The following is a 25,400-nucleotide window of genomic DNA, read 5'->3' as shown; positions in this document are numbered from 1 at the left end:
TACCTGCACAATATATTTTTTTTGAATGTCAATTACTCAGTTTACTTGTGCTCTTTTAAGAGATCATAAATGTAATGGTCTGAAATCCACTTTACGACTCATCAGAGGCTATGGTTGCAGCTCTTTGTTTCCCCCATAATCTATACTGCAGCTCTGCTTGGTCCAATTTCCATCTGTGTATAGACACAATCTTCCCACAAGCTCAAAATCAATTTAATATATGAAGAACAGATTTCCACTGCTGTATTTATCAGGTAAATGCCACTGATTATCAGAAAGGAGGAACATCCAGATCTACTTGCATCTGGGTATTGAGACCTGAAAAAAGGTCTCGCAACAAAGAAGGAATCTGCGGCATACAAGACAACTTTTGCTGGCGACAAAATGAAAAAATAGTAGGCCATTTTGGAACAAAATATTAAATACCCAAACTATGTTCATATATAAAGTACCAAAATAAACCGCATGATCCCAGATTAAAATTTAGTCGCCTTAATAAAAAAAAATCCCTTGGATTTACTGTACTTGTTATGTCTCTTTCTATTATAGGTGGCAGTGCTTTACCTCACTCATCTGACACTGAAGAAATAAGTCTGCTTCAGATTTGCAATAGAGATTGCATCTTTAATGAAAATGTGAAAAAAATAACAAATATATTTTAAAACCCTTGTACTACTACTGAGACCTGCTTTTTGTAGATCCATCCTGATTGTCTAAAACAGGCTTGCTTTCACTCAGTAATGGCTGCCTCAAGCCGCTGTGTGCCGTTGCAAATCTGGCTTGTGAATAAAGTCACTATTGCTCACTGGTGGCATGCATCCCACAGAAAAAATGTGAAAGTTGTCCTTTAGCACTCTAATATACTATTTACAGCGGCTTCTAAAACCGAATCCGTTTCTGGTGCTCCTTCTCTGGCATCAGAAATGGGTTTGTCCGTGCAGTTTTCCTCCAATGCAGGAGCTGATGGTTTTACAAATTGTAATTCTGCTGAATTCCTGCTGGAATTGTCACTTTTGAAGTGTTTTGCACTTAGTTTAAGTTCCAGGACATTTCTTACTGTCGCTTTTACCGTATCACTGGGAGTTGAAGTTTTACAAGGTTTTCCGGGACTTACTGAAGGATCTCCTGGCTTGCATGCAGCATCTTGAGAAGGTCCCGCTGCTTTACCATGGAAATGCTCTACATCGCCTGTGTCCATATTTGCGCCAGAAACAGAAATGGTCACCGGAGCATCAGCAACAGGGTTGGGATTCCTAGATGCCTTATACGAAGCATCGGGATCTGAAGAACATTCAGTGTACTTGCGCTTCAGTTTATAAAGGCTTACGAAAAGTTGCTTTTGTGGTAAAAGACTTGTATTCTTCAATTTACTATCTGCATTAAGGCTGTCTTTATCCTCGGAAGGGTCATTGGGTTTATGGGATGCTGAATTATTCTTAGGCACTGATAATGGGGAGTCGTGTACTTTACCCACAATTGTCTTGTCCTTAATATCATCAACCGGTGAACAAGCATCTGATAAGGTAGGGTCTGCTTCGGCATCGGTATCCTGACTGCTGGAAACCTTCTCATCAGAAGAACTTTCTTGAAATGTATCAAGGCAGCAAAACTCTGACAAGTAACCATCTGTGAAAAGAGGAGAATTTTTTTTTTTTCTCAATGCCTTAGTGCCACACAGGTACCTATCTGATATTGATGACCTACCCTGAGGCTGGGTCATCAATATGATAAGTCTCAACATCCCCTTTAAAAAAAAAAACTTTTTAACCAGTTACAGACCACCTGTAAACTTTAAACATCCAGACGATCCACACTTTGCTCCGCATGGACATTCTAAAACGTCAATGCAGAGTAGGTGCAGAGATCGTGCAGCTGTGGAGTCACTATCTGATAGACACAGTCAGACTCTCCGTAGAGAAGGCAGACATGGGTTATTACCACCTGTCTTCCTGATAGCTGTATACACAGCGCTGAACAGTACTCACAACTTTATGCAGTGACCAATTGGATGCTTTGTATACGTACACTGAGCGGAGGGGAGAGATCTCCTCATGAAAACACGAAGCTCATAAACCAGTGTATTTTTTTCATTGCTTCTGGTAGCCAAATGGCAAAATAAGTGTGGCTACTAGGAGTCCAAATGTAGGTGTGACATGCAGCTCTTACATAGGAAAGAATGTTGAGTTGACAGATAAACGTTAAGACCCCATCTACCAAGCATTGCTGAAAAAGAATAAAGAGCTCTCTCTTCTCCCTTTTATAGCGGTTGTTTTATTATTTCTTTCTCTTGCTATTATGTAATTTATGCTATGTAAAAAAAATGTGGTAAGAGAAAAACTCACCAGGATCGACCAGCGCCATCCGTTTTTCAAGTGTTAGCATGGCTCTTTCTTCTTGGTTGAACATCCTGTCTAACATTACCATCTCTGCAGAAGGAGTGGTCCGCTAAAGCAATAATGCAGACAACAGATCAATATATTAATACCTCACCCATCAAATACCATTCAGAAATATGACATTTTCTCGTATGTCGCTGTTGGATGCCTTTGTGGACCTGGCCATCAGACTATCTAATTTTCCATTTGCTGCACATCTTTGCTTTCTCATCTGAACTCAGTTATTTCCCCGACTATGCTTTTAATATTCGATTCTGTCATCATCTACAACTCGGACAGATTCGTGACACCAATATATATTGGTAAATGCATACTGATGAGTTATCTGTGCATTATATGTACATTACACACCATTGCATCATCTACTAGCAGCATTCGGTACTTGTTGAGCATTGCCTGGGTCTTCTGTAAAAGATGTGTGGCTGCAGTCTCAAATTCATCGTCCACTGTAATTAAAAGAGAATAAGTAATCAATAAAAATGACAAAATACAACTAAATAAGATGTATATTATAAAGGGGATGACCAGCAACTTAAAGCTTTGTTCATTGCTAAGTTCACAAAAGTGTATTTTCGGTTTGTGTTCTGTCCTTGCGTGCAACGGACCATACAAGGACTAATTGTAATTTTCCCACACAAACTTTAGGTCTGCATGTAAAAAAAAAATGCAACATATGCCAATCTGGTCCGGATTATAGACCAGATTAGTGCATGTAAATAGCAAGCAGCTCGTGCACTTGTCCATTATGCAGATGAACGCATGAAGCTGCAAAAAAACCCAATCATGCCACAAATTTCAATAAGTCCAATAAGTTCAGTGTTAGTCTGAATCTAAGTGAAATGTGCCAAAAATGCAAAATGATCCACATCAAAGTTCATTCTGACACAGAAATAGCTCACGTCCTCCTATGTCCAGACATATTACTAGCAAAAAGCTTGAAGGTGGCAGATTGCTTAGCTGATGCCGAGACAGAAAGGGAATTGGCCTAGCTATCAAACTGAACCAGAAAGCCAGCCCCTTTCAAGCACTAGTCACAGAGAAAGGAAAGATATCTATCTACCTTTGCCGTATAGTACATAGTGATGAACTACCTTGCTGTAAATCCTCCTCACTTGGCAGTGATCCTTGAAATATATGAAATGGGAAAAGCCTTTCACAAGCATTATTGATAGACTGGAATCTGCTTCTGTCTGGCAGCAGGGATCGCTCGTTCTCTTTACGCAAAAGCTGAAGAAATCTAGAAAGCAAAAAAAAAAGAAAAATTCAAAATAGAAATGAAAATCAAGATGTTATAGTCCAATCAAAATACTGAATAAAGGGCTGTAATACTCACAGAGCTTTTTTTGAGGTTGGCCTCTTCAGTACACCGGGACCCCCATCAACCTATCAAAAAAAATATACAAGAAACAATATTTACAAAAGAGTTTTCAGTTTTAGACAATTCTTAAAGTTTCAACTACCCCTGGCCCTCTACAGCTGTAGTATAATGTTATTCAGTGGCTTCTGCTCTCTCTCTTTAACTAATACTTAAATTCTTTCTTCAGTTTTTAGCAATTTCCTAATAAACAATCTATGGCCAAACAATTTTTATTGGTTATTTCGAGGCACTTACAATTTGATCATATTTTAAATCATTTTTTTTGGAGGGGAGAGGGGTGATGATTGAAAAAACTGCAATTATGAAGTTTTGGAGGGTTTCTATGCTCTATAGAGTTTACTTTATGGATTAAATCATGTTATCTTTTGATACTTTCTGTGGATGTGGCAATACATTAGGACCCCATTTCATTATTTGTGGGGGAGGTTCTAGTCACTTTCCTTTTTGTCTTGTGGTATTAGTTGCTGTTTTTGGTGTCAAATTCATTAAACTAATGCACGCAATTCATCAATTTGGCAGAAAGTAGAAAATTGGATTTTTTTTCTGTTTTGAACTACTTTAATTAAATTAGCAATTTGGTGTCAAAAGTCAGAAAAAATTGTGTGGAGGGGTGAGAGTGATATTGATGAATCAGGCAAAAACATCTGGAATTGATAAACTCCACCCAAAATGCAGAAAACAACAAAAAAAAACCAAGGACATATAAAGTAGACTTAAAAAAGGCGCATATAGAATAACGAATTGGGTGCAATACAAAAGCCTTTTTCTAGGCTGTATTGTGCATAAATATATGACTTCAGATTTTGTATTAGTCTAGCCTGATGAAGAGACCTGAGTGGTCTCGAAAGCTTGCAATGTATTACCATCTTTTCAGTTAGCCATTAAAAGGTATCAACTACTGAGGACTCTCAATCCTGAATATTTTTCTTCACAGCAATTGGAATGTTTTTTCCCATTTTCTAGTACATGACATGGTAAAACCAATGGTGTAATTCAAAAGTACAACTCGTCCCACAAAAAAACAAGCCCTCACATGTCCATATTGATGAAAAAAATAAAGTTATGGTTCTGGGAAGAAGGGGAGCAAAAAATGAAAATGCAAAAATACCTTCGGGGGTTAAGGGGTTAATCTTTTACACTTTAAAAATTACAAAAAGGAGAATGGGCACATGCATATACATATTGAATATACCAAAAGGTAGCTATTACCTCTGCACTTTGCATTCCCACGACAGCTTCTTTTGACAATGATAAATGATGGTGTAAATGTTTCCCTACAGCACTGTGATCTGCAATAAAACAAGTGAATACGGGGTATTTTTTCATGATAGCTTGATATTTGAAGTAGCTGCACTGTAATTTGAGTAGCAGTTCTCAAAACGTAATTATTGCTGCTGCCTCATGATTAGTTCAATTGGAGTCATCCTTATGGTCCCCACACTTAAAGAGAACCTGTCAGCAGGATTGTGCACAGTAACCTACAGACAATGTCAGGTCGGCACCGTTATACTGATTAAAATGATACCTTGATTGTTGAAATCCATTTTGTGGTTTGTGACTGTTCTTTAATCTTTATTTTCAGTGTTTAGTTAATGACATGCTCGTGCCCCAGGGCGGGCCTGGAGGGGGTGGTCTTTATGTGGTGTTCTGATTAGGTATTATTAATGCAGACTGCTGATAGGTCATTGATCCCTCAGTGACATGCCCCCTAGTTTGCATAATGAATATTTGTACATACTTAGCAGCTATCGGTGTATATAGCTGTGATCCGATAGCAACTTTTGCGCCGGCGCATGCGCAATAGCAGTTATCGGATCACAGCTATATACACCGATAGCTGCTACTGCGCCATTTTCAAATTTGATTTTCTTTTTCTAGCTGAATAACATGAAGAAAATGTATTATTGGCACATGAAACATGCGATTATGAAGCAGAGCAGGTGCCACGACTGGCACCTGCCTGCAGAAGTTTTTGTTTTTCTTAAGTATGTACAAATATTCATTATGCAAACTAGGGGGCAGGTCAGTGAGGGATCCGTAACCTGTCAGCAGTCTGCACTATGAATACCTAATCAGAGCACCAGATAAAGACCCCCTCTCCAGGCCCGCCCTGGGGCACGAGCATATCATTAACTAAAAATTGAAAATAAAGAAATTAAAGAACAACCACAAGATGGATTTCATCAACCAAGTTATCATTTTAATGAGTATAATGGCGTCGATCTGCAACTGTCTGTAGGTTACTGTGCACATTCCTGCTGACAGGTTCCCTTTAAGATTACAAACTTACAGATTCCATAATGACCATCTAATGCAGGGTGAGTAACCTTTTCTGCCAAGGGCCATTTGGATATTTATACCATCAATAGGGGACCATACAAATTGTGTGCTAACTTCACCCACAAAGAAAGTCTTTACGTTGGTACTGGTGTTAGGATATAATCTTCCATTGCACTCGTTTCAGCGTTCAGTAGTGAACACTGAATGAATGTCACGAGGTTACCGCAAGAGAGAGGAGCCAAAAGACCGCAGCGTGAGATTATTCCTTCTCCTACACTGAAAAGAAGCACTTCATCTTCTTTTTAAATGATGTTAATTTCTTTTGGCTGAACTGGGGTTAATCGGCCATGTTGGGAGCTCTGGGAGTCTGAGCTCTCAGCTGAGCTCGGTTAGCCATTCCCATCCCCTTTATAATCTGGGTCCTGATAGAAAACCATGTCAGAGCTAGCTTATGCTGCATGGCTTGGAAGATAGGTGCTTATATGAGAAGGCATTTGGAGGAGTTATCTGTGACTGTTGCGTGGGTTTGTAAGTGTGATAATTCCCTTCCCTCTTCTTACTTTGGTCTTGCCCTGTCCACACCCCGGTGCATTCCTCAGTTATATGTGAGTGTATATTTGTATGCCTGGTATTTTCAGTTACCCCTTGTTCGTGTTGCCTTGTTTGTTGGGTTGGTGTTAGGCGTTTGGTTGATGCCACTGCACAGCAGGAATCCTGAGCCTTGCACCCAGCGGTCTCCCATTCTTCTTCAGCCGCAGTGGAGCCTGCTCAGCAGATTCGTCGGTACCGGCGCTCTGCCCAGGCCAACTCCGTGGGTTTGCTTGCTGCTGCCACCTCTGGCACAGCTATGACAATGCATGCTGCTCAGCAGCGAGATTCTCCAGGGACTAAGTCCTCATGTCGGGCCACTGAGCATGCCCGTGGAGTGATCTCCCATCGGAGATCGAGGGTCACGTGCTCAGGTCCTGCTCGTGTTCGGATTGGCCCATCCGAGAAGCCAGGAAGGTCCCGGACGCCCATGGCTATAAAAGGTTTGCAGGGCCGCTCGCCCATGCGCTAGGATAGACTGTATTTACAGGCTATAAGGTGTGTGAGATGTATGCACGTATGAATGTATCTGGTGACTGACTCATTATGAAACCTCTACCCTTGGTACGCATGTGTTGTGCAGCCTAACCTGCTAGCGCCCAGGCTTAGGTGTAGGTAGCTCAGGGTTTGAGTCAGACATTGGTCCTCACCAGTGATCCAGCACGCCTCAGTGCACGTGCTCCACACTCCACTACCAGCGTCTTTAGCGGCGCTCGTGGCAGCGACGCCGCGCGCTCAGTGGGCCTAGAGGGACTCTAACCCCGTGTCCTTGGGGTAGCGTTCTGTGGCCGTACACTGTGCGCTCTTTTAGCCGAGCTCTGTGAGCACAAACAGGTTCCGGCGTTTATGTTCAGCGGTAGTGCGGCTCTCTGAAGCAACAGAGTCCGCCTCCGTACACACCGGGTGATGATAACCCGCGTGTCTTTATAGTATACCGCCATATAGCATCCGCCATTACTGAGCAGCAGGTTACCACCCCTGCACGGTGGACCTCGGGCTGCGAACGCACCTTATTACCATCTTTATTATTTGGTGCCTTCCGGGGTCTGGCTCTTAATGGCGGATGAACAGTACATCCGGCAGCTGCAGGGCAGGTTGACGGCTCTCGAGCGTTCAGCCTCAGCTGAGGATGTTACTGCGGTCGCTGTCCAGGCAGCCACAGAGGCTGTCTCCCGTGTGACCACAGCCATCCCTGCCCCGACTTTGTTCCGCCGCCCCCTGCCCAAGAAGTTCTCGGGTGATAGTGCTTCTTGTAGGGGTTTCGTAAGCCAGTGCTCTATACAGCTGGAGCTGCTGGCTGCACGATTCCCCTCTGAGCGGGCTAAAGTGGGATTTATTATTTCCCTCTTGTCGGGCAGGGCTTTGGAGTGGGCCACACCGCTGTGGGAGTGTGGTGATCATGTGGTGCAGAGTGTCTCGCGGTTCTTGGACACTCTGAAGCAGGTCTTCCTGGGACGAGTCACCCATGACACCGCGCTCAGGCTGCTGGCATTGTCACAGGGCTCGTCCATGGTCAGCCACTTTGCCATCCAGTTCCGGACGCTGACCTCAGAGTTAGAGTGGCCAGATAAGGTCCTCATTCCGGCATTCTGGAGAGGTTTGGCTGGCCATGTGAAGGACACTCTGGCCACCAGGGAGATTCCCGCCACACTGGAGGAGCTTATCACTGTCTCCACCCGTATTGATCTTCGCTTCGCCGAGCGAAGGTTGGAGCGGGCCCAGTGTAGGCAGCGGTTTAGGTTGGCACCTAACTTTGCTAAACCTCTGGAATCTTCCGATCGGGCGTCCGAGCGTCAGGGGGCTTCCCGTGAGGGATCCAGGCCCCGGTCCGCTCAAGCTCCTGTGACCTGTCATGTTAGCCGGCAGTCCGGTCACCTTACCAACCGGTGCCCACAGCAGCTGGGAGAACGCTTGCGCCTAGTGGCCATAGGAGGCGGCGCACTAGAATCAGCGGCGTTTTCCTCCAAGCTGTCCTTTAAGGGGACACTTGAGTTTGATTCATCTACTCTGGCAGTGGAGGTTTGCGTGGATTCCGGGGCAGGGGGCAATTTTATGTCGTCAGCCTTCGCTCAACGGCACGCTATACCCCTGGTTATGATGTCTACACCAGTCACCGTCAGAGTGGTGAAAGGCACCACTCTACCCTCACAGATAACCCACCAGACCGCCCCCTTGTTACTCTCACTGGCTCCATCTCATCAGGAGATGATATCCCTCCTCGTCATGCCCGAGGGTATTGACCAGGTACTTCTAGGGGTCCCCTGGTTGCGGTACCACTCCCCCCATATAGAGTGGTCCTCAGGGAGGATTATTGGGTGGAGTAAATCATGTGAGGGTAGATGTCTGAGGGAGTGCATTCAGGTTGCCTCCACCGAGGTTCCCGCAGATCTCTCGTCGCTCCCCAAACACTATCGACAGTATGCGGACGTGTTCTCCAAAAAGGCGGCGGAGACCTTTCCACCGCATCGCCCCTATGACTATCCTATTGACCTCCTGCCTGGTGCCGAGCCTCCCCGGGGTCGAGTCTATCCCCTATCTCTCCCGGAGACAGAGGCCATGTCTCAATACATCAGGGAGAATCTGGCAAGAGGATTCATTAGGAAGTCAGTGTCACCAGCGGGGGCGGGATTCTTCTTCGTCCAGAAGAAGAGTGGGGAACTACGTCCTTGCATTGATTACAGGGGTCTTAACGCCACCATCACCGTTAAGAATAAGTATCCTCTGCCCCTGATATCAGAGCTGTTTGATAGGCTACGGGGAGCGAGGGTGCTTTCCAAACTTGATCTGCGGAGGGCTTACAACCTGATTCGCATCCGTGATGGGGACGAATGGAAGACGGCATTTAACACCGGGGATGGGCACTATGAATACCTGGTGATGCCCTTCGGCCTCTGTAATGCCCCGGCCGTCTTCCAAGACTTTGTGAACGTTATCTTCCGGGATATGCTTACCACCTCGGTTGTAGCCTATCTGGATGATATTCTCATCTACTCTCCAGATATTGATTCCCACCGGAGAGATGTTTGCAAAGATTTCGATCACCTGCGGGCAAACTCCCTCTATGCCAAGTTGGAGAAGTATGTGTTTGAGCAGGAGTCCTTGCCTTTCCTGGGCTATATCATTTCCGCCCGGGATTGGCCATGGAACCTGCCAAGCTACAGGCGGTGATGGATTGGCAGGAACCTCATTCTCTCAAAGGGGTGCAGCGCTTTATGGGGTTCATAAATTACTATCGCCAATTCATCCCCCACTTCTCGACTTTGGTAGCACCCTTGGTAGCCCTCACCAAGAAGGGTGCAAATCCCAAGTTGTGGTCGGAACCAATCTCCAAGGCCTTCTCCTCCATTAAGTCCCAATTCGCTAGCGCTCCCATTCTACATCGCCCCGATGTAGATAAGCCCTTCATTCTGGAAATGGATGCCTCTTCCGTCGGTGCTGGAGCGGTCCTGTTTCAGAAGGACACGCAAGGTCGGAAGCACCCATGCTTCTTTTTCTCCAAGACCTTCACACCAGCGGAGAGGAATTATGCCATCGGGGACAGGGAGTTGCTAGCGATGAAGTTGGCCTTCTCGGAGTGGAGACACCTCCTCGAGGGGGCTCGCCACCCTTTCCAGGTGTTCACTGACCACAAAAACTTGGTGTATCTGCAAACAGCGCAGCGGCTAAATTCTCGCCAGGCCAGATGGTCTTTGTTCTTTTCCCGGTTCCACTTCACCCTCCATTTTCTCTCCGGGGAGAAGAACGTTCGGGCCGATGCTCTCTCCCGCTCCGTGGTGTCATCAGAGGAAGAGGAGCCTCGGCTGATCGTCCCATCCGAGAGCCTGAGGACTGTGGCTCTGGTTGCCCTTGAGTCAGTACCTCCGGGCAAGACATTTGTCCCTGCCCGTCTGCGACCGGAGGTCCTCTCTTGGGCTCATTCGTCCAGGGTGGGTGGACATTTCGGGACAAAACGGACCTCTGAGCTTCTGGCGAGGACGTACTGGTGGCCGCATATGGCCCGTGACGTCAGGGACTATATTCAGGCGTGCGTCTCTTGCGCCCAGAATAGGTCCTCTCGGCAGCGGCCCGCTGGGCTTCTTTATCCTCTGCCGGTAGCGGGCAGGCCCTGGGAGTTGGTCGGTATGGACTTTGTGGTGGGGCTACCCAAGTCCAGTGGCAGCACGGTCATTTGGGTTGTCACCGACCATTTCTCTAAGATGGTGCACCTGGTACCTCTCTCCCGGTTACCTTCTGCGTGGGGCCTGGCAGTGATGTTCATTAAGCACGTTTTCCGCCTGCATGGCATGCCGGACAAGATTGTCAGTGACCCGGGTCCTCAGTTTGCGTCCCGGTTTTGGAGAGAGCTTTGTTCCCTGCTCAGCATTGAGCTGAATCTCTCCTCGGCCTATCATCCCGAGACAAACGGGTTGGTAGAGAGAGCCAACCAGACCCTGATCACATATCTTCGACATTTTGTCTCGGTCAGGCAGGACGACTGGGCATCCTTGCTGCCGTGGGCAGAGTTCGCTTTGAACAATGCTGTGGCCGACTCCACCGGTCAGACCCCATTCCTCCTAAATTACGGCCAGCATCCGCGCCTCCCTGTGCCCATGCCCGTGTCATCCACCGACTCCAGGGTGGCAGACTGGGAGGTGGAGGCACGCGATATTTGGGATCACACCCAGGATGCTATTCGGGCTTCCAAGGAGAGAATGAGAACCTCCGCTGACGCACACCGGCGTCCTGCTCCGACTTTTACCCCTGGCGACTTGGTGTGGCTCTCCGCCCAAAACATCAGGCTGCGGGTAGAGTCCGCTAAGTACGCGCCGCACTACATTGGCCCCTTCAAGGTCCTCGAGCAGATCAGCTCTGTGGTCTACCGTTTGGCCCTTCCACCACACTTGGCTATCTCTGATACATTCCACGTGTCCCTCCTTAAAACATAGCCACATTAAGGATAAGCAACCCATAAACACTAATGTATATAATAAAGTAAAGGGTTTAAGGAACATGTGGACAATCGCAAAAACATAACAATAGACACAGAAAAGAAAAGTGATCAAAAAAGGTCCAAAAAACTAGATAATTCAAAAGATAAAACATTGAGTCTTTATTGAAATATGACCAAGGTACAGGGAAAGTGAAAACAAGTCAAACATGACCATGGTAGCACAAGGGCGACAAAGTGGGGCATACATTGGGCTTATGGACAGTGTAGGGGAAAGCAAATTGCTTAGGCATTGTTATGTTGGCAACATTGAAAATATAGCACCCATCCCCAAAATACACATATTATAAATACCACCCAACAGGATATATTAATATAAAGACACTACGTCAAGATATACACATCTTTACCTGTTGGAATGGGAGATGAAGGTCCACCCAGGTATGACCCCCCCCAACGCACGTTTCGGCAACTGGCCTTTCTCAAGGGGTAATGGGAAACAAGGGAAGTGAGGGATATTTAAGATAGAGTCCACCAATAAGATGGTAGAGCACACACATGTGAGAAATCAGGCCAATCATATGGTTAATAGGAATCACTCACAGAGGTGGCGCTTGTAACCATGGTTGCATCACAAAAACCACATAGCTCCATATGACAACAACTCATGTAGCGATATCCAGCAGGAAGAGGGCAGACAAATGCTACATCCAATATGTAACTATAATACAAGAACCATCACTATCCCATAGAGAGTATCACAAAAGATCTCTAATATATGAACATAGAAAAGCTGCGCCCCGTCCTATATTGGTGACATCAGCGGGCACACTAGTAATGGGCAGTAGTAGCGTCAGGACGGCCACTCCCCCTACTGGGTCACATGAGAAAGCACATCCTGTCATAGTGACGCGGTCACGGAAGAGACCACGTCATGAGCTCCTCCCCTTAAGGACTCAGAGGTGGCGACACGTCCAACCTTAATGACGCACTCCGTCACCTAGGCAACCCTGGCGGCGGACTACGTCAGCATCGCCCAGTCATGCCCATGAGTGATTCCTATTAACCATATGATTGGCCTGATTTCTCACATGTGTGTGCTCTACCATCTTATTGGTGGACTCTATCTTAAATATCCCTCACTTCCCTTGTTTCCCATTACCCCTTGAGAAAGGCCAGTTGCCGAAACGTGCGTTGGGGGGGGTCATACCTGGGTGGACCTTCATCTCCCATTCCAACAGGTAAAGATGTGTATATCTTGACTTAGTGTCTTTATATTAATATATCCTGTTGGGTGGTATTTATAATATGTGTATTTTGGGGATGGGTGCTATATTTTCAATGTTGCCAACATAACAATGCCTAAGCAATTTGCTTTCCCCTACACTGTCCATAAGCCCAATGTATGCCCCACTTTGTCGCCCTTGTGCTACCATGGTCATGTTTGACTTGTTTTCACTTTCCCTGTACCTTGGTCATATTTCAATAAAGATTCAATGTTTTATCTTTTGAATTATCTAGTTTTTTGGACCTTTTTTGATCGCTTTTCTTTTCTGTGTCTAGTGTCCCTCCTTAAGCCTGTCACTTGTCCCGGTTCTCTGAGTCATCTGCCTGGACATCAGACTTGTCCTCGGACGAGTTTGAGGTCAATGCCATCATGGGATGCAAGGTGATGCTGGGCAAAAAGTTTTGTTTGGTGGATTAGAAGGGTTATGGTCCAGAGGCTCGGACCTGGGAGCCAGTGGAGAACATCCACCCTCCGCTCCTCATTGCGGCGTTTGAGCGTAGCGAGGCTCAGAGGGGAGGGGGCCCTAGGAGGGGGGGTAATGTTAGGTGTTGGGTTCCTGCCACTGCACAGCAGGAATCCAGAGCCTTGCACCCAGCGGTCTCCCATTCTTCTTTGGCCGCAGTGGAACCTGCTCAGCAGATTCGTCGGTCCCGGCGCTCTGCCCAGGCCAACTCCGTGGGTTTGCTTGCTGCTGCCACCTCTGGCACAGCTATGACAATGCATGCCGCTCAGCAGCGAGATTCTCCGGGGACTAAGTCCTCATGTCGGGCCACTGAGCATGCCCGTGGAGTGATCTCCCATTGGAGATCGAGGGTCACGTGCTCAGGTCCTGCTCGTGTTCGGATTGGCCCATCCGAGAAGCCAGGAAGGTCCCGGACGCCCGTGGCTATAAAAGGTTCGCAGGGCCGCTCGCCCATGCGCTAGGATAGATGTATTTACAGACTATAAGGTGTGTGAGATGTATGCACGTATGAAGGTATCTGGTGACTGACTCATTATGAAACGCCTACCCTTGGTACGCATGTGTTGTGCAGCCTAGCCTGCTAGCGCCCAGGCTTAGGTGTAGGTAGCTCAGGGACTGAGTCAGACATTGGTCCTCACTCCTCACCAGTGATCCAGCATGCCTCAGTGCACGTGCTCCACACTCCACTGCCAGCATCTTTAGCGGCGCTCGTGGCAGCGACGCCGCACACTCAGTGGACCTAGAGGGACTCTAACCCAGTGTCCTTGGGGTAGCGTTCTGTGGCCGTACACTGTGCGCTCTTTTAGCCGAGCTCTGTGAGCACAAACAGGCTCCGGTGTTTATGTTCAGCGGTAGTGCGGCTCTGTGAAGCAACAGAGTCCGCCTCCGTACACACCGGGTGACGATAACCCGCGTGAACTACTCTGCCGGGACGATTACTAATGTCTATAGGTGGATCAGAAGAATAGGTGGAATGAGCTTTAGTTCATTTCTGGCAAATAAGGAAACTGGCACGTTTAGGAGGGATACGCAGCGGGAACGAAGAGCCTTCGTTTTTAGAATCTCAACATAATGTGTCATCAAAAAATTACCTATTGCTTAAATCAGATTTTTTTTGTAAGTTTTTGCTTGAGATGGTTTTTTTAATCTTACTATATTAAAAAAAAAATTAGAAATCTTGAAATGGCCACTGGGCCTAATACTCTCTTTTCTGCACAGAATGCTTTTCAACAGCCTCATTATCATCACAGATAGGATTACAATGAAAGCTAACCTCTGTATCTCTGTATATAGGAGATAACACAGGAGCCATTATTCACAATTAATAATTTCACAGCTCACCTCCTCCTCCTGTACAATGACTGAAAACACCTCTATATAACGTAGATAATACAGGATGCACCACTCACAATAAGTGATGTCACAGCTCACCTCTTCCCCCTTCTGTACAATAACCTGATTAAAACAACATGCCATTTTCTAATTACATTTTTTCTTTAAGCCAAACGACTGTATCTAATTCTAAAAATGTTATTTTACATACTTAGTTATCAAGAACGCCAAATCATACCTGGTGTATTTGACTGCTCATCTTGGTTTTTCATTAATGAACCTGCAGACTGATGATTCAGAATATTTTTCTAAATGCAAACAAAAAGCACTAAAAGTTACATCTGCCATATTACAGTTTATATAGAAAATTAATTAAAACAAAAGGTCAAGTGCACTTTATATGTATTGAATGTCTTATGTTGCGATCATCCTACATTACAGCCTGCATTACAGTTCTGTGCTGCATGCATGATTCGGCTGGTTTTTAATAAAACTTCCAACCACTGTCTAGAAATGTTATTCACTCCTCCTGCCTGCCATCTTTGTACCCTATTAAACTTAATAGCAGATTGTCCAGTCTTTTGTACCAGCCATTAAGTGATTGCAGGTCCAAGTCTCGTATGGAAAATATATCAAATATATATATATATATATATACTGTATATACACAGTGCTGTGCAAATTAATTGGGACAAAGCATTTTTTTAAGTAAAATCGTAAGTTGGTTACCAGTCAGTGATTCAAACCAGTTCTAACTGCTTTGAACAGGTGTGAGTGTACAACTTTGAGTAACAAAATGTGGTTTGACTGGTTTTAGTCAGAATATAACAGCTAGCTGCCCCCTCAGCTTCCGTTGAGAGCTTGTTTCTGTGAGGAGTGGTTTAGTGTACTTTTTCTCTCGGAGGGCAACAAAGCCAATAAAGAAACAACTTCTGACATCTCCAATGAAGGCAAAACGACTCACATGGGCAAAAAATATAAATCGTGGACAACTAACCAGTGGAAAAAGGTAATTTTCAGTGATGAAACCCATCTTTTTGTTCAAGGGTACAGAACAAGTGTTGTTAGAAGAAGCAAAAATGAACCATTGCGAGCTGATCATATTCAACAAATTGTAAAACACCCTCAAAAGCAGATGTTTTGGGGCTTTTTTACAGCTGATGGTACAGGAAGCTTATTTCCTGTCGATGGTAAGATGAATTCATCCAAATACATAGTCGTTTTAAAACATTTTATTGTGCCATTCTTGCGTAAATTTGAAGGGATATTTCAACAAGATTTGGCTCCATGCCACAATTCCAAGTGTGTGAAGAAATTCCTGGAAGAAACTAAATTAAAAGTGCTGGACTGGCCTGGCAATTCACCGGACTTAAATCCTACAGAAAATTTGTGGAGCATTGTGAAGAGACGTCTTGGCAAAATGGACTGTACAACCAAAGAACGCATGATAAACAGTGCAATGCCAGTGTGGTTCCATGATGAAGAATTGAAGAATTTATGCAAAAACTTGGTAGAATCAATGCCAAAACGCATTGAAAATCTCATATCTGCTAAAGGAGGATTTATTTCTTACTAAAATTAGTATGTAACAGTGCATGTCTTCCCTACCCCGTAAGTATGAGTTTGGTAGGAGTTTTATTTAACAAAGTGGTCCCTCAACTTGATTTGTGACATACCGTTTATTGTACTTTATCCATTACTTCGATCGCTATGTTTGCGCTTGCACTTGATTTTGTATGATCTAACATCTGTTGCATCAATTAATGACTCGATGTAACAGTGCATTATAACATTTTATTATTAAATATTCAAAGACATGTGTTATTTTTGGTTTGTCCCAATTAGTTTGCTCATAACTGTATATATATATATACAGTATATATATATATATATATATATATATATATATATATATATACAGCTCTGTCAAAAATTAAAAGACCACTGCACAGTTTTAGAAAAATCAGCTTCTCTAAATGTCTGACAGCCATTCCATTCCAGCGTCAGTTGAATTCCAACCAGAGTACACCTCATTCTACTTAATGTGCTTCTGATTAGGTGATCACCTGAACCAAATCTTATTTAACGAAGGAAAGTATAAAAAACCCTGCGGTGTTGTTCACAATCCTCTTGCAATAGGACAAGCTGGATGGCAAAACAAGTGCTAGTAATATCCCAAAAGTAATAGGAATGAAAAAAGAACTTTTATTCATGCCAAACGAGTTGAAAAGAAAAGTCTTGAGTGAGGAAAAGAAGGGCTCAATTCTGTCTTTACTAGCAGAGGGATACAGGGAGCATCATGTTGCCTCCATCCTTAAAATTTCTGAGACGGCAGTCCACTACAACAAGGTCAAGCAGCAGACATTGGGGACAACAAAGCTACAGACCGGTAGAGGGCGAAAACGACTCTCCACTGACCGGGATGACTGTCATCTTATTCGAATGTCACTCAGCAACTGTAGGATGACATCAAGTGACCTACAAAAGGAATGGCAAAAGGCAGCTGGGGTAAAGTGCATGGCAAGAACAGTTCGTAACAGGCTCTTAGAGGCAGGGCTCAAGTCACGTAAAGGTAGAAAAAAAACTTTCATCAATGAGAAGCAAAGGAGTGCCAGGCTGAAGTTTGCCAAAGACCATAAGGATTGGACCATAGAAGACTGGAGTAAGGTAATCTTCTCTGATGAGTCTAATTTTCAGCTTTGTCCAACACCTGGTCGTCTACATGTTAGACAGAGACCTGGAGAGGCGTACAAGCCACAGTATCCTGCACGCACTGTGAAATTTGGTGGAGGATTGGTGATGATCTGGGGATGCTTCAGCAAGGCTGGAATTGGGCAGGTTAATCTTTGTGAAGGACGCATGAATCAAGCCGCATACAAGGTTATCCTTGAAAAACAATTGATTCCTTCTGCTCAGTCAATGTTCCACAACTCTGAGGACTGTTTTTTCCAGCAGGACAATGCGCCATGCCACACACCTAGGTCAATCAATGTGTGGATGAAGGACTACCACATCAAATCCCTGTCATGGCAAGCTCATTTTACAGACCTGAACTCCACTGAAAACCTCTGGAATGTAATCAAGAGGAAGATTGGATAGTCACAAGCCATCAAACAAATAAGAACTGCTTGCATTTGTGTACCAGGAGTGGCATAAGGTCACCCAAAAGCAGTGTGAAAGACTGGTGGAAAGCATGCCAAGACACATGAAAGCTGTGACTAAAAATCATAGTTATTCCACAAAATATTGATTTCTGAACTCTTCCTGAGTTAAAACATTAGTATTGTTGTTTCTAAATGATTATGAACTTGTTTTCTTAGCATTATTTGAGGTCTGAAAGCACTGCATTTTTTTGTTATTTAGACCATTTCTCATTTTCTGAAAATACAAAATTTATTGCTTGGAAATTCGAAGACATGTTGTCAGTAGTTTATAAAATAAAAGAGCAATTTCCATTTTACTTAAAAATATACCTATAAAGAGAACAATCAGACAAACTGAAAATTTTGCAGTGGTCTCTTAATTTTTGCCAGAGCTGTATGTATGTGTATATACTGTATAATATGTATTTTTCTAAATATATTCAGTTGATTAACATTTTTTTTTTAAATTTGAAAGAAATCCATAAAAATTTAAATCACATCACCTTTTACATTCTGTAAATTATATTATGTGTGCGTGTATGTGTGAGTGTGTGTGTATGCATAAATGAATGAAAGACCAAATTACCGCAATATCCTATTCCGTAAGAATAAAAAAATAACAGCCAAAAAAATAAAATAAACCTTAATAGAAATATAAGCCCAATAGAACAATACACGGCAATATGCCAGTATTGCAGTGTATTTTACCAGCAACCAAGTGAATGCAGGTTCATGTCCCCCAGGAAAATTATAAAATAAATGAAAATGAATAAAAAAAAGTTTAAAATTGCTTTTCCCAACCTGTAAGTTAAAAAAAAAAAAAAAACAGACTAAAAAGTCCAGCATATTAGCTATTACATCTAGTTTACAGAAATTTGTATTCTGTTAAATGGTTTGATTAGGTTGGCTAGCGAGAAGCATTATATAAACAGTTAAGTAGGTTCACGCTGCAATATCTTGTAATTTATACCTGATTACAGAACGGCTGCTTAGAGATTGTGTTGGAGCAGAACATGCTGTTGGAGTTAGCAATAGCTCCTGGAAGAAGAGTCTCGTTCACTACAGGATGGTGCCTGTCGTTTTGCTGTTCGGCATAATTCTCTCCAGATCCAGAACTCTGAAATGATGGTCCCATACCTTGAAGAACAGTGCTTGGATTTACAACAGTGAAACGGTTTGTCGTTGCCATGTTAGAGCAACCAGATGTTGATGATGATGACGATCCTTGGACTTTATTTCCTTGACCAGGAGATAAATGTAAAAGTGTGGGAGATCCTTGTGCTACCTGACCGCCTACCATCTGAGATGGTCCTTGGTTCAAGATGACTTGTCCTCCGGAGCTTGAGAAGGTCTGACTGGAAACAAGCTGTACAGCGGTTCCTGGGCTGTGTAACATTTGCCCGGGATAATGTTGGCATGGCCTGACCATGCCACCCGTGTTTCTGCTCAACATTATATGTTCTGTAGGGACTTGGTGAGGGCCAAGTTGTGGAGGCTGTGTCTGAACAAATTGGGTATTTATGGCCTGAATATGCTGGAGAGAACTGGAGTTTATGGAAAGACCTGCAGGAATGAGGAATTGATTATGATGAGTGTGTGCTTCCCCTAAAGGAGAATGGATAACGATGCTGCTACCTGACTGTTGGCTCAATGGTTTATGGGAACGTTGATGAGTTACAGGAATTTGAGAACCCATTACAGGGCTTTGTGCAGAATTTCCAGGACCACAATGAGTTCCTTGATGCCTGTGATGGTGTATCCCCAAATTACTTACGCTGTAGGACATTTGCTGTCCAACCTGCATAGGCTTTGGCTGAATGTTAACTGGACCTTTTATAGAATTTGGCGCTGGACCTCTATGAATAATTATGTTGTGGACCGGTAAAGATGTTTGGAAATTCCCACTAGTGAACGGGACCGTGACTTGTTGTCCTGCAGGACTTACATTTGGGCTTGCAAACATTGTACTGCCATTTGGAGTATGACTCTGCACAAGTACTCCCCCGCTTGTACTGTTAGGAGGTGCCTGCTGACCACTTTTAAGTATAATTTGAGATCCATCGAGATTATTAATTGTCATCACTGGAGACTGGTTGTTGATTGAGCTGATAAGATGGATCTGTCCAGAACCACTGTGACTACTGGTAGGAATATGCTGGTTGGGAAGAATTCCAACAGGTTGCATAAAACTATGCTGTACACCTACTGTATTGCTGGCAAATGATGCACCCACTTGCTGCGGAACAACAGGAACGTGGGTCACTCCTACAGGATGTAATGTTTGACCTGAGTAACTAGCGGCATTAGTAGCCTGAGTTAGGGATGCTGACGAATGGGCATGAGGTGAAATATTGGAAAATTGCTGGCTTGAGCCTATGCTGGCATCCAAATAAGCCTCTTCTGCCAATATCTGCTCTGTAATATTGGCCTCCTGCAGTGATTTCTGTAAAATGTCCTCACTGAGGTCTGGGATAGAGGAAGATTCAAGCTCATCTTCAAAGAACTGAATATTGTTCGACAGCTGAAGTCCCTCCGCAGATTCCTCTTCAGTCAGACTTTGCACACTTTTAATGGATGACTTGGATTCGGTCAGCTGAATGGAAAATAAAAAGCATTAAGTAAATAAACTATAGCTACAAGGCTATAAAATAAACCAATAAACCATAGGATAAATGCCAAATAATTATTTTATTTTTGGCAAAAATTAATTTGGATTTTTTTTATGAATAAGTGTCCTATTCTATACAGAGTCACCCATTATAATTATTTATTTGTTATTGTTTATATTATTAATAGACTATATTAAATATATATATATATATTATAATAATAATATTCTAAAATTATATCTAATTTATTTATATTTATTTTTTGTTTATATTATTATTTATCACATCCTACTGAAAACATGACTAATCTGTTGTTAGACTAATAAGGGCATTATTACTGTTCAGTAGAATTTCTTTTGTTCTTGTTATGTAGGATTTGCTTTAAAAAGGTATTCCCCTTTCAGAAAACGTTCTGCTATAAGCTAAGGCAGTTCCAAAAAATATATACTGAATATTATTTTTCCACACCGGGTCCAGCGCTGACTCTCTGCCGCAGCCCCGTCTCTGTTGTCACAAACCTAAGCTTACTGATTGACTGCAGCACTGTCGATATGATGTCAGCGCTGTTGACAAACGATAGAGACCAATGCAGTGGTTGAGACACAGAGCTGGACACAAAGAGGGTACGTAATACTCAGATTATATTTTGATAACATATTTTAATAACTACCAAAGTGTTGTTAAAGGGGAGAGCCTTTTTAAAGGCATTTATGAGTTTATTTATAGTGACTTTTCTTTTTAGCTACCATATGTATTTTTTTTTTTTTTTCAAATTTCTGGAACAAACATTGCACAAAGCCAAACAATATCTGTAATAAGGTGCCAATAAACAGGTCGTTGTATTATGCTATAGTTCCACAAAGATATACAGCATTTATTCCTTACTAGTTGATGTTGAAAAAATGCCAAGTTTAAACACGTGACAAAATACAGGAGTATTATCCATTAGGAGCATTACTTCACCTAGTACTGAAAATCTTACCAAACCATAAGGACTCCATGTGAAACCAAACAGTTTTTTATATATACTGTAGCACTTCAGTTTTTAACACTAAGTTGGGCATATATACTGGGAAATGTATACTACATAAGTAGTGGTATGGATTTGCCCTCTGGGATGCAAGACTTGCTTGTTCAGCTTTGGTACGTAAAAACTACAGCCCTCATTTGAGCTTTGTACTTACACTAATATTAGCGAAAATGGAGTTTGAATTAGATGCTGAAAAATCCGTATTTGCTAAATCTTCAGCAGCCTGCAAAGAAATATAAGGATTTTAATTGTATGAAAAATAATCTGATAATCACCATAATCACCATAAAATCTTTCTTGGAGCTTTCATTGGGGGACACTGGTAACCATGGGTGTATGCTGCTGTTGCTAGGAGGCTGACACTAGGCAAAAAAGGAAAATATCTCCTCCTCAGCAATATACACCCGCTGACAGGCACGAAGTACCTCAGCTGGTCTTAAAGCAGTAGGAGAGACAGCCAAAACTCAACATATGTACCAACCCAACAACAAAGGCACATGGGCCCAATAGAGCCAACAGTTAGGGAGGGTGCTGTGTCCCCCAATGAAAGCTCCAAGAAAGAGATTTAACGGTTAGTACCAAAAATCTCTCTTTATCGCTTCATTGGGGGACACAGGGAACCATGGGATGTCCCAAAGCAGTCCCTAGGGTGGGAACCAGAAGAAAAGGCAAAGAAAACAGACTTAGGCTGGCAGGTGCGTAACCGCCACCTGCAACATCTTCCTTCCCAGGCCTGCATCAGACGAGGCACGGGTATGAACTCTGTAAAACCTCGCGAAGGTGTGCAATAGGGTGACCGCAAAAAATCGATGTCGGAATTTTGTCCGTCTGGACCCCACAAAATGATTCCCCTTTCCAGATATTGAGATAGCCAAAATTTGAGCTCGATCAAACGACGTTAACCCGTGCCGCTCGTCGCTCAAAGTTTGAAAAAATCCAAAATTGAGGTATTTTAAGATTTAGGTATTTTGCATAGTCTGTTAGACTATAAAGAATGTGACAACAACATTGCAGAAATAGCCCTGACCAAATTTTCGAACCATTTGTGGTATTTGAATGCAGAGTTGGTGGGATTATCGTTTTTTGATCCCACCATTACAGACAATGAAAAGTTGTTAATGGCTAATAAATTGCTCAGTAGCACAGATGAACCATCAGAGCACGCTAGGGTTGTAAATCCAAAAGTTAGGAAAGAAAAATTAAAAGAGGTAGGAAGTAACCGACTTTAACGACCTTCTGACAAAAGATGAAGAACAAAAGCAATATGTCCTGCAAGTTGTAAGCAAATGCCGAGCATTATATTCTGACGTTTCAAAAACTACTTTAACAAAAGCTCTAGAATAGATTAGATAACTATGTAAAATTATCAACTCATGTAGGTTAGCGTGCTCTGATGGTTCATCTGTGCTACTGAGCAATTTATTAGCCATTAACAACTTTTCATTGTCTGTAATGGTGGGATCAAAAAACGATAATCCCACCAACTCTGCATTCAAATACCACAAATGGTTCGAAAATTTGGTCAGGGCTATTTCTGCAATGTTGTTGTCACATTCTTTATAGTCTAACAGACTATGCAAAATACCTAAATCTTAAAATACCTCAATTTGGATTTTTTCAAACTTTGAGCGACGAGCGGCACGGGTTAACGTCGTTTGATCGAGCTCAAATTTTGGCTCTCTCAATATCTGGAAAGGGGAATCGTTTTGTGGGGTCCAGACGAACAAGATTCTGACATTTTTTCCCCCCCATATGAGATCCGGTCACCCTAGTGTGCAAAGATGATCAAATCTGTAAAGCTGAGGCCTGTTGACAAACTGCCCAGGAAGCTCCCACTGCCCGAGTGGAGTGAGCTTTCACCCCCGGATGAGGCTGTTTGTCCTGAACGCGGTATGCCTCCAATATTGCCAAACGAATCCAACGGGCAATAGTGGACTCAGAAGCAAGGAGCCCTTTACGACGACCTTCAGAGATGACAAATAAGGAGTCAGAGTGGCGAAAGGAAACAGTCCTCGAAAGGTAGACTCGGATAGCCCTTACCAGATGCAACCTGTGGATGGACTTCTCCAGGGGATGGACCGGAGAGGGACATAGAAAAGGAAGGACAATGTGAAATGAAGATACCACTTTAGGCAAGAAGGAAGGAACCGGTCTGAGAACTAGCTTGTCCTGACGTAGAATCAGGAAAGGATAACGGCATGATAAAGCCGCTAACTTAGAAACTCTACTGATGGACGTAATGGCCACTAAGAAGGCAACCTTCCATGACAGGAGAGAAAATGGAATGTCTTGAATGGGCTCAAAAGGAGCACACTGGAGGGCACCAAGGATAAGGTTAAAGTCCTATGGATCTGCCAGGTGGTCTTTACCTGAGAACGAGAAGCCAGATTTAGTTGGAAAAGAATTGACAGAGCGGAAACTTGCCCCTTATGAGTACTGAGTGATAGACCCGAGTCAGGATGGAAGGAAGAGAAAAGGACATAGGGACCAAATTGTTGTCCTCGCTCCACCGGAAGAAGGCCTTCCAGTATCTGTGTTAGATATGCGAGGATGCTGGATGTTTCGCCCTAATCATGGTCTGAATGACCTGATGGGGAAAACCAGCCTCCCTCAGGACTGCAACCTCAACGGCCATGCCATTAAACTCAGAGGTTGTTAACCTCAGAGACTGTGAACTCTGGTGGAAGATTGGGCCTTGCGAGAGAAGATCTAGACGGTCTGGAAGCCTCCAAGGAGCATCCATGAGCATATTTACCAGCTCAGCAAACCAGGACCGTCTCAGCCAGCCCGGAGCTAACAGGATTATGGGAATCCCTTCTGCCTTTATTCTTTTTCACGACTCTCAGAATCGAGGGGAAAGGCGGAAGACGGAAGAGGATAAGGCAGTTGGAATTGTGACCACGGGATTATTAGAGCATCACAACTGATGGCTAGCGGATCTCGGAACCTGTCTACGTACTGAGGAACCTTGTGGTTCATCCGAGACGCCATCAGGTCAACATCAGGTGTGCCACATTTCTGACAATTCTGGTTGAAAACGGCAGGGTTGAGAGAACACTTGTCTGATGCGAGACCCCGACGGCTGAGAAAATCAGCAACTCAATTTTCTACCCCCTGAATGTGCACGGCTGATTTGGCGGGAATGTGATGTTCCACCCATCGCAGAATTCTTGTTAATTCTACCATAATCTGTTTGCTGCGAGTCCCGCCTTGAAGGTTTATGTAAGCCACGGTCGTGGCGTTGTCCGACTGTATGCGGATCAGCTAGTCTGCGAGGAGGAACTGCCATCGGCGAAGGGCAGAGAAAATTGCCCTGATCTCCAGGAGATTGATGGGGAGAGCAACTTCTTGGGTGTTCCATCGACCCTGCGCTTTGTGATGAAGAAAAACCGCTCCCCAACCGAGGAGACCGGCATCGGTGGTGATGACCTGCCACCGGAGATGAAGGATGGAATTCCCTCGTAGGACTGATGCTGATAGCGCCCACCTTCCTGGAAAGAAAGAAAATTTAGATTTTGTAACCGGACATGACTATCTCTCTGACTCAGGCATCGTCGACCACCAATAACCATACTTTCCGGAAGAGAAGAAGCCGGCCTCCCACCCTGGAGAGACTCCCAGGTGGGGGGTGACCCGTCACTCCGAGGAGAACCAGTCAGCACGAGACCCTGAAGACTTAGAAGAGCGACCCTTTTGTCGCCAGTGAGGGGCCAGTTGGAAGGATGGCTTCTCTCTTTCCCCTTGGGTGGAAGAACGGTCCTGCTGGGCATAAATTCCTGAAGCAGAGAAGGGCCGAAAGGAATGAAATTGAAGTGACCTCTTCTTATTAAAAACTCGTGTAGACTTGGAATGGGGAAGCGAGGTGCTTTTTCCGCCGGAAGCATCTGAAATTATTTGATCCAGTTTGGACCCAAAAATTCTAGAGCCTTGGAAGGCAAGGCCAGTGAGGGACTTTTTTGATGGCGG

The 25,400-nt window shown here is 43.9% G+C and overlaps 1 protein-coding gene across 3 annotated transcripts in view; it reads right to left on the bottom strand.

Annotated features, from left to right (window-relative positions):
- Positions 1–597: 597 nt before the first annotated feature.
- BICRAL (BICRA like chromatin remodeling complex associated protein) overlaps positions 598–25,400 on the bottom strand; it is a 54,819-nt gene continuing 30,016 nt past the window's right edge. For all 3 annotated transcript variants that reach the window (XM_073553441.1, XM_073553440.1, XM_073553439.1), the window contains 9 exons: positions 21,589–21,657; positions 18,766–20,388; positions 14,891–14,960; positions 4,984–5,063; positions 3,730–3,779; positions 3,488–3,633; positions 2,748–2,842; positions 2,343–2,445; positions 598–1,626 (listed from right to left, as the gene is read on the bottom strand). In XM_073553441.1, the coding sequence (XP_073409542.1) occupies positions 848–1,626; positions 2,343–2,445; positions 2,748–2,842; positions 3,488–3,633; positions 3,730–3,779; positions 4,984–5,063; positions 14,891–14,960; positions 18,766–20,388; positions 21,589–21,657 (3,015 nt within the window). In that variant the 3' untranslated portion in view covers positions 598–847. The remainder of the gene's footprint in view (positions 1,627–2,342; positions 2,446–2,747; positions 2,843–3,487; positions 3,634–3,729; positions 3,780–4,983; positions 5,064–14,890; positions 14,961–18,765; positions 20,389–21,588; positions 21,658–25,400) is intronic.

The sequence above is a fragment of the Dendrobates tinctorius genome, unplaced genomic scaffold (genome assembly GCF_039654945.1).
Source record: "Dendrobates tinctorius isolate UK_male_01 unplaced genomic scaffold, ASM3965494v1 ptg000201l, whole genome shotgun sequence".
Taxonomy (NCBI): Eukaryota; Metazoa; Chordata; class Amphibia; order Anura; family Dendrobatidae; genus Dendrobates; species Dendrobates tinctorius.
This window is presented reverse-complemented; position numbering and strand designations above follow the sequence as displayed.